A 9,985-nucleotide genomic window follows, 5' to 3' on the forward strand; every position below is an offset into this window, starting at 1 on the left:
TAGGCCTATATCTGTACGTTTATTTATACAAAAACCATTGAAGGAAAGATGGCTTAAATGGTATGTGTGGTTCACTGGTTGAGAGGAGAAAGTGAGAGAAGAGAGAAATGGAAGTTGAAACTAGCACTACTACTGTAGAGAATAATGCTGAAAGTAGTGAGAATAATGTTCATGACTTGAGTTTTTATGAAGAAAAAGAAGAGGAAGAAGATGACATTATTTTGAAGAAGAGTATCTCGAGTCACCCTTTGTTTGGAGTTTTGATTCAAACCCACTTGAGCTGCTTGAAGGTACGTTTTTCAGATCTTATTGTTCGAATTTGTTATGTCTAAGCTTATCAATGGTTTATATCAGGAAAAAAAAGAGTCTGATATTTGTGGAAATCTAGCATGTGTGTGGTCACCTCTGATTTAGGGGCCATGAGAGAATAAACAGTGCGTTTGCCTGGACCATAGAGAGAAACTGACACTTCTTAAAAGATCAATGTTGTCTCCTTCCAAAAACCAAAAGATCCTAACGATGGATTTTTAGGTCTGAGTTATTGGGCTAGTCTTCCAAAGATTTACTGGGTTACAATATTTTATCAATAAATTTATGTATTACGAATTCAAATTTGGAAAGAAATGTGAAAGGATTCTTGCATTTATATTTTCAAAATTTGAAGGTTAGGTTTATGATAGTTAATATATAATCTAGTTTTCTCTCATAACACAAATACCTTTGTGCATGCAGGTGGGTTTAGGTGAACTTGGAGAGTTTGGCACAACAAATGCAGCAAACGCCAAACCTACTTCTACTCACAAACCAACCCTTCCAACCTCTTCTGAACTTGATCGTTTTATGGTATGATTTTCTTTTAATATATACATGCATGTATGTTTGTATTAGAATCTGGTAAGACCTTGAAATAATTAGGAGAACATTTTTGTTTTTATTTTGTAAATGAACAGGAAGCATACTGCATTACCCTTGGAAAGCTGAAAGAAGCCATGGAGGAACCACTGCAAGAGATAACATGTTTCATTGATGCAATGTACATTCAACTGAAGGAGCTCTGCGAAACCCACGCCATTAATAATCCACAACCCAACCCTCCAACTTCTTAGAGCCTATTTTATATCCATTCTTGGGAGTTTTCAGAAGGCTCCGGCCATTGTCCTACTTTGTTATAACTTGATCTCTACAATATGGTTTGTTCTTCCTTGGAGTTGTTCGTTCGTGTTCAATTTTAGTTGATAATCAGTGTTAATTATTAGAAAGCAACTTCGTTACACAAAAATCGAAATGAATACATACGCAATTTCAACACTTGTGGCTTTCCCTATTCCAAATTTGTTTAGCTATTTAAATTACAGGATCAAAATACTCGAATCTGGGACTAGAACAAGGATATATGAATTGAACCGACCCTAATTAAACACACACTAACATAAGTTCAATTGGAATGAAAAATAGATAGGTTTGAGTTTAACTTGAGTTTATCCACTGTAGTTTGAGATTCTAAATTTGAATCAGCTTAAATTGAATTTAAAAAAAAAATTGCAAAATTTTAAGAGCAATGTTAATTATTCCTATGGATTGGGTGTCTTAAGAAATATGTATTTTTTCAATTTATGATTGGATTTGAAATGAATTTTTTGAGTTTAAATTTGAGTTCAGATAGAACAAACTGAATTTGAGTTAATTTGAAGTTCGAATCAACTTAAATTAAATCTAAAATAAATTTATTTTCAGGTTTAATTTAAGACTTAACTCATCAATCTCACATGAACTTTTAACTCATCAATCTCAAATTAACTTTAAACTAAGTTTCGCTAAAGCTCGATTTCAATCAAATCCAAGCTTATTTTAATCCATTTAATAGTGCCAATATCTTGATTCTATGATTCTATCACGAATTTTACTCTGAGCTTAATGGGCTCTACCATCACGGCTAGAAGGGCCCGTTTTCTATTAAACAAATTCTAAATTTTAAAGTTGTAAGAAATGAAAAAAAATTATAATAAATTAATAATAGTGAATTGTTCAAGGTTCAAAAAGTATTTTTATTTTTAAACTCTAATAGTTTAAAGTCCACAGTGAAATACATTAACATAATACAAGAAAAATAATTACAATAAAACTATGCATAAATACATTAAATACACATTTGATATATATTATCATGTGATTTGATGATTTTGAATTAAAAATAAAATAATATTTAATCATGTGATAACACATTAAGTATGTATCTATCTGTATATTAAAAATAGGTACATATAGTATTGCTCAAATAATTAAGCCAATCCAAGAGACTAAAACTCCATTTAGCAACCCAAGCCAGTCCATCTCATATCAATGCTTGACACAAACACACTAAGTTTCAGTTAAAGAAATTTTAACTCAACCTTGGTTCAAACTCTCTCATTGAGCCAAGCCTTAACCCACGCAAATACTAGTTTGAGCTCGACTCAAAGTTAGAATAACTAGTTTGGGATTAAGTTTGGAACAATCAGTTGATGGATAGTAATGTCAAAAAAGAAGATGATAAATTGTCAAAATAGAAGACAAATAAGAATAATCGGACAAGAAGAAGAGTCATTGAAGAAAAAAAAGAATCATCAATGAAGAAGAAAAGTTACTTTAAAAAAAAAAAGAATCACCAATATGAGACAAGATCTAGTGTGATGACATCGACGAACCTTAGAACTTGAACCTAATTAAAGTTTCGACTCGTTTGAGCCAAATATAGATTCAAGTACAAATAAATATAAGAGGGATTGAATTTTGTGCTTAATCAATAACAATAATAGATTTGAAGTGGCGAAACACTAAAGCAAACGAGAACAACATTTCATGTATAACACTGCACTTGCAAGCACATTATTTTTCCTTTGATGTAGATTAGTGTAAGTTTTTCTTTCCAAGAAGTGTGACTCCTTCCTCGACTATATTAAGTGGTACATCTGAGTCAAACCTAGCTTAAGTTTGGTTTGGCTTGAAAAGCTCTCCTTAAACTAATTCAAGTTTGACTTAATTTATAAAAAGTCAAATTTGAGTTTAACTATAGTTTCAAACTGATCTCAAATTCAGCCTATATAGTTGAACCAAAATCAATCAAAATTATTTTGATATGCATTGCAAGAACGTCTATTCGTATTTAGAATAGGGTAAGAAAGTCATTTTACATGAGTGTGTGAAAGTTGTTAATTAAAAAGGGGCACTTGCTCGTGTGCCTTATGACATATGCCTTTGTGTCATGTCTGGTAGGTTTTTATTTAAACGTGAAGTTTGATAGTTTTACGAGAAGTTTTACCCTAGCAACCACCCAACCTAAGGAGAAAAGAAGGAAAAGAAAGAGAAAAGGACCATAGTCACTGGAGAGGAGCCCATGGTCGTTAGAATCTCTATAACAATGCTAATAACTTACAAGCTTCGGATGAAAGGTAAGTATGGTGCCCCCTGGCATGTTTATGCAAAATTCATGGTTATTATGATGTTTACATGTTAAATTCACCTAATGCTATAAATGGTTGCTAATCTACATAATGGGCATAAATATAGTGTTAATGATATGTAGTGATGTAGTAGAAGTGATCATATTCATATCTTGCTTGTTTGGTGCCTTAATAATATGCTTTAAAAGGTTTAGAAACTGGTATACTAGCCTTGATGTATGTTGTTGCCATGGAATTGTAGTCTGAATTACATAGAAACCTTAGGACACGATTTCTAATTCGCAACACATGGTCATGTATGACCTCATACACACTCGTATGTCATTCAAAGATAAGGAATCTCCTTGTTTCCCACGCTCATTCTGAAGGGAGGCATGCACGGCCATATGGTATGGGATGCACATCCATGTATAGCTGTCTAAAATCGGACGACGTATATCATAAGACACGTGGCATAGTGCACATGAATAGTGGTGCATGGAAGTGTGTTAAAAGTACCTCCCCATGTGTACCTTCTCTATACATGGTGTGTGCTGAGTGCCACATGCCCATGTATATTTGCTAGGTAGCACACAGGTATAGGTAGAAAGCACACAACTGTGTGCTCTTTAGTAAAGGTAAAAAGATGATAATACCCTTAGACTATATGCATAGAAAGGGGAAACTTAAGAAAAAAAGAATAAAAAGCAACCAGAGGATAAAGTAAATCAAGAGAGACATAGAACAAGTGTCCGACTATGTGGATGATCGTAAAAACCAAGATCAAGTCAAATTCAAATCGAAAGCTAGAAAATCTAAATATAGTGGTACATAACTAGATTATTACCAGTTATGTGTGTAAGTGATGATAATTCGTGAAAGCATTAGGGTTAGATACCAATGACATGGATCATGCACTTGGTGCCAAAATGCATAACCACCTAGTTCGATTTAGGTATGCATAGTAAAGATGTTACTTTTAGTTATTCATCACGTGATCAGTAAGATGCATCACATATGTACCTAAGATAGGGGCTATCTCCGAATGGTTAATCAACAGTTTTGATAAACTTATGTGGTAAGAGAAAGAGTTGCTACTAGAGATTTTTTAGTGTGATTAAAGTGTCATAGTTTGCTAGCCCAATAGGCCGTATGATATATGCGTAAAGCACGATAGTTAGTGACACGTAAGATGTCTCATGTTTTTACTAAGATATCAGATATGTCAAATTTAGCTTAGGCCCTAAGTATCTTTATGGATGACCTATGTTAAGGCACGAAAGTGCCGAGTTATGGCCACACCCAAATTCATAGGTGGAATGCTAGGTTCATCAGATTGATATGTTATATGGGGTATCCTAGTTAGTTAGCCCAATTGGTTGTATGACATATGCACAAGGCACGATAGTTAGTGACACGCAAAGTGTCTTACGCTTTCACTAGAGCATTCGATATGTCAATTTCAACTTAAGCTTAATCAACTTTTATGGATGGCTTATATTAGGGCACAAAGGTGTCGAGATATGACTACAACGAGATTCATGAATGAAATGTCAAGTTTATCAGGTTTATGTTTTATGCAAGGGTATCATAGTTAGTTCGCCTAATAGACCATATGACGTATCCGCAAGGCATGATGTTGGGTAGACATGCAAGGTGTCATTTATTTTCATTAGGGCATTAGAGATGTCAAGATCAGCTTAGACCTTAACAATCTATGTGAGATTGCCTATGTATACAAGGTGCAAAGATGCTGAGAATAGATGGATAGACAAAGTAGTGAGCCGAAGACATCCACTTCTACTATAAAGATATTTAGTGATAGAACACTAAGATTTCAATTTTATGCTTTGTGCAGTGTACTGAGGTGTCGCCAGCTTACTAAGTGTTTTCACTCATACATTCTTTTTTATGGTTTTATAGGTAAAGGTGAGTAATGGTGTATATGAAGGAGCAAGCAATCCAACTGAGCTGTTGTTTAAAGGTGAAGGGTAAGATTATCATTTTAGAATTTTTATGTTATTCATACATTGATTTCTAAATTATGCATTATAGAAACTTTTAGCTATTTTCAGACATGTGGGCTGTAATAATGGAGAATTTTATTGCATTTAAAATATTTATTCAATTTACACCTTTTTGCACATATTTTAAATTTAGGGTATTATTATCATGTTGTTTTCTGCTATTTTAAATAAAGAAGTCAAGTCGAATACGTCTCTTCAGGTCATATTCTGTGTAAAGGTATATTTCTGTAGATGAGTGTTACATTTATGGTTTTAGAGTATAATTTTGGAATTCATAAAGATGTTAAGTTCTAGTGTGTTTGACAAGTGCATAAGTAAGCAAGTGCATTTTTGGAGGTCTCTAATCAAAAGAGAAGCTAAGCAGAAGCTTAGGGACTGGCCTCAAGTGCATCAGTAGCACCATCAGTGGATATATAGTGCTCATGCGAATTGTACAAAAGGCTCTTAGAAAGAATAAAAGGCATTATAGAGTGTTAGACATCCAGTTTAGGCCTTACTAGTGACAGAGTAGCCTTAGTGGCTAAGTTGTCACCCTAAGAAGATAGAGGCTGCAGAGAGGCACAAAGATTTCTAGTTGCAATAGCAGGTTGTACTTAAGGTCGGCTTCACCCTATCTGTAGTATGGTAGCAAGACATCAACCTCTTTAGTTTAAGGGTAACCTAGTTTTAAAAGGCAGTACCAACAGATGAATGGTTAAAGATAGTTAAGGATGTCATGGGGTTGTTTGAAATAATCGACTAAGAAAAGATTCAGTATGTCAGCCCCTTTATAAAAGAATATGTTAGGATATAGTGACAGATGTTGTATGAGATCTGACAAATAGAAGACATGACTTAGACTGACTTTAAGTAGGCTTTTAAGAAAAAGTTCTTATTAGCTGACATCATGTACATGAGGTTACAAAAGTTTAATTTGAAATAAAGTAACATGACTGTACATGAGTTCTCCATTGGATTGAATGCTTTAGTCAAGTATGCCCCTAAAATAGTTAGCATAGATAATGGCAAAATGGAGACTTTTATAAATGACCTTAAATCAGACATAATGAATGATGTCATGATGAGAGACTATGCCTTAGTACCTATTCAAAGGCTTTGAGTAAAGCACAAAGGTTAAAGCCTAAAAGGTTGAGGATGATTAAGAAACGAGGTACATTAGTTAGCCCAACCCAATAACCCTAGTTTTAGGGGTAGTATTAGACGACAACCATAAGGTAATAATAAGGATATAGTAAGAGTAAGAAATCCTTCCCAGTCAAAGGTAATAAGGAGAGTTGGAAGGGCAAGAAACAAATGATCTGTTAAGGCATGATGATCCCTTTGATAGTTGAAACTTTGGAGTAGATCTAGATGATAGAAAGAAGAAAGTTTGAATTAGTCTAAACAATGGAGATAAGTTCTCCTTTAGAGAGGGTCAAGTGCTCAGCTTTATAATTAATGCCATTAAAGCTAGAAATATACGGAGTAAGGGTTTTGTAGGATTTTGGTGTATATAGTAAACAAGGTTTTTGCAATATTCCCAAGTGTAAAGATTACTTCAATGGTACAAGAATTTCCAAATGTCACTTCTAGTAGTCTCCTAGTTAGCACCAGAAAGAAATGAAGTTTGACGTAGAGTTAGCTTTTAGGACAATGCCAATCTCAAAAGCATTATATAAAACGACAATGGTAGAACCATGAGAGTTAAGATAATAGTTGCAAAAACTATGAAACAGGATGTCTTGGGATTGCTTAGACAAGTCTATTGTAGTTTTCATTAATGACATCATAGTGTATTCTAAAACTTGAGAGTAGCATGCATAGCATATGATGTTTACCTTACAAAGGTTAAAAGAGAGGCAATTGTATGACAAGTCTTCTAAGTGTGAATTTTGGCTAGATAGAGTGACTTTTCTTAGACATGTGGTCTCAGTAAATAGGATCTTCATAGACTTGAGTGAAATAGAAGCCTTGTTAGAGTGGTAAAGGCCTAAGATAACTAAGTAGGTAAAGTTATAGTATATGCTTCTAGGTAGTTGAAAAGAGTATGAGACTAGATACCCTACTTACAATCTTAAGTTGACAACTGTGGTGTTTGCACTTAAGATATAACAACACTACGTATATAGGGTAAAAAGTAACATCTACATGGATCACGAGAACCTTAGATATTTCTTCACTTAAAAGGAATTGAACATGAGACAAAGACAGTGGTTAGAATTGGTAAAAGACTATAATTGTGAGATTAAGTACCCAAGTAAAGCCAATGTAGTTGCAAATACCCTAAGTATAAAAGTGTTTTTACCATAGATTATCATTCACCATAAGTTATAATAAGAGTTGGTGAGAGAGCAAATTGAGGTAATCACAAAGCAGTTGTCATGTTTCTAGATTCAGTCGACCCTTTTTGATAAGATCTATGTAACATAAACTTCATATAAGAGATGTATATAGATTAGATGAAATATGGCTGAGAATACTGAGACCAAGTTTTAAGGGAAGATATGTGTTCCCAGAGAGTAGAGTTTGAGAGATAAAATAAGATGTATCAAGATTTGAAGAGATATTTCTAGTAGTTACATATAAAGAAAGGTATAGTAGATTTTATGACCATGTGCCTAATGTGTCATTAAGTTAAGGCTAAACATTGGAGACCATTAAGACTACTACAACCTCTTAGTATTCTAGAGTGGAAATAGGAACACATCTCAAAGGACTTTGTGGTTGGATTGCTAAGGGTTAGAGGTGGCTATAATGCTATAATGCGTTATGGGTTATAGTTGATAATTTGACCAAGTTGACGCATTTTATTATAGTTAAAGACATCACGAGTACAAATAAGCTCGGTTAGATGTATGCTAAGGAGATAGTTAGGCTTTATAGGGTACCCAAGATGGTAGTATTAGATCAAGATACCAGGTTTGTATTGACATTTTGAAAGAGTATGTAGAGGTCTTTCGGTACAAGGTTAGCTTTAAATATGACCTATTATCTCCAGATAGATAGTCAGACTGAGAGAGTCAACTAGGTGATTGAGAATATATTAAGGGTTTGTTGCCTAGATAGAAGAGCATATTGGATAGACGAGTTGTCATTAGTGGAGTTTGTATTCAATAATAACCACTAGACAACCATATTGATGGCTCTATATAAGACATTTAAAGCTAGAAAGTGTCAATCACCTTTACATGTGGATGACATAGGTGAGAGAGATGTCTTGTCATAGGTGTAAGGGCTAAAATTGACATAGATATTGATAAAGGATGTTAAAAAAATTAGAGATAGGATAAACAAACTCAAGACTTTCAGAAGAGTATATTGACAAAAAGAAATAAAATCTTAAGTATGGAGTGGGTGATAAAGTTTTTGTAAGAGTAACTCTTACAACCATGTTACAAGTTTCGACAGAAAAGACAAGTTAACGTCATGGTTAGTCAGACTATATAAGATATTGAAGGAACCATCTGATCAATAAGGCCACATGGGAGGACGAGGAAGACATGAGAAAGAGATTCCCACAATCCTTTGGTTGAATTTTGAAGACAAAATTCATTTAAACGGGAGAAATGTAACAGAAACAAGTAAGCCTAAGGGCATGAAGTTGTTAATTAAAAAGGGACATACGACTTTGTGCCTTATAATGCATGCCCGTGTGTTATGTCTGGGTAGGTTTTTATTTAAACATGAATTTTGATCGTTTTGCAAGAAGTTTTACCTTGCAGTCGCTTAACTTAAGGAGAAAATAGGGAAAAGAGAGAGAGAAAGACTATAATCATCGGAGAGGAGCCTACGATCACTAGAATCCTTGTAGCAATGCTAAGAACTTACAAGCTTTGGATGAAAGGTAAGTATGGTGACCCTTAGCATGTTTATGAGATATTCATGGCTATTATGATGTTTACATGTAGTTAAATTCAGTTAATGTTATACATTGTTACTAATCTACATAATGGGCACAAAGATAATGTCAATAATGTGTAGTGATGTGGTAGAAGTGATCATAATTATATCTTATTTGTTTGGTGCCTTAATATATGTTTTAAGGGGTTGAGAGACTGGTATGTTAGTCTTGATATGTGTTATTGCCATGGAATTGTAATTTGAATTGCATAGAAACTCTAGGATGCAATTTTTAAATCGTGACACACGACCATGTATGGTCTCATACATACTTGTGTGTCATTCAAAGATAAGGAATCTCTATGTTTCCCATGCTCATTCTGAGGGAAGACATGTAGGTCATGTGGTGTGGGACACACGCCTGTGTATGGCTTTCCAAAAGTGGAGTTATGCACAAAAGTGTGTTAAAAGTACTTTCCTGTGTGTACCTGCTCTATACATGGTAGTGTGTTGAGTATCATAGGCCTACGTATACTTGCTAGAAGGCACATGGGCATAGGTGGAAAGCACATGACCATGTGTTATTTAGTAAAGGTAAAAAGACAATAATACCCTTAGGCTATGTGCATAGAAAAGGGAAAGTTAAGAAAAAAGATTAAAGAGCAACGAAAGGATAAAGTAAATCAAGAGAGACATAGAACAAGTGTCTGACTACGTGAA

General features: G+C 34.1%; 1 protein-coding gene across 1 annotated transcript; it reads left to right on the plus strand.

Moving 5' to 3' along the window:
* The first annotated feature begins 107 nt into the window (after positions 1 to 107).
* On the plus strand, positions 108 to 1,247 carry LOC123215395 (protein KNATM). Its single transcript, XM_044635461.1, has 3 exons — positions 108 to 290; positions 733 to 843; positions 951 to 1,247. The coding sequence occupies exons 1-3, from the start codon at positions 108 to 110 to the stop codon at positions 1,104 to 1,106; spliced, it is 450 nt and encodes a 149-aa protein (XP_044491396.1). The 3' UTR covers positions 1,107 to 1,247.
* Positions 1,248 to 9,985: the final 8,738 nt, after the last annotated feature.

Source organism: Mangifera indica, chromosome 5 (genome assembly GCF_011075055.1).
Source record: "Mangifera indica cultivar Alphonso chromosome 5, CATAS_Mindica_2.1, whole genome shotgun sequence".
NCBI classification, from domain to species: domain Eukaryota; kingdom Viridiplantae; phylum Streptophyta; class Magnoliopsida; order Sapindales; family Anacardiaceae; genus Mangifera; species Mangifera indica.

What these genes read in the sequence shown, in the direction of transcription:
- LOC123215395 (XM_044635461.1), top strand. Translation starts at nt 108, where the DNA reads ATGGAAGTTGAAACTAGCACTACTACTGTAGAGAATAATGCTGAAAGT. An exon ending in CCCACTTGAGCTGCTTGAAG is followed by an intron (nt 291 to 732) that starts GTACGTTTTTCA and finishes TTGTGCATGCAG; the next exon opens with GTGGGTTTAGGTGAACTTGG. An exon ending in CTGAACTTGATCGTTTTATG is followed by an intron (nt 844 to 950) that starts GTATGATTTTCT and finishes GTAAATGAACAG; the next exon opens with GAAGCATACTGCATTACCCT.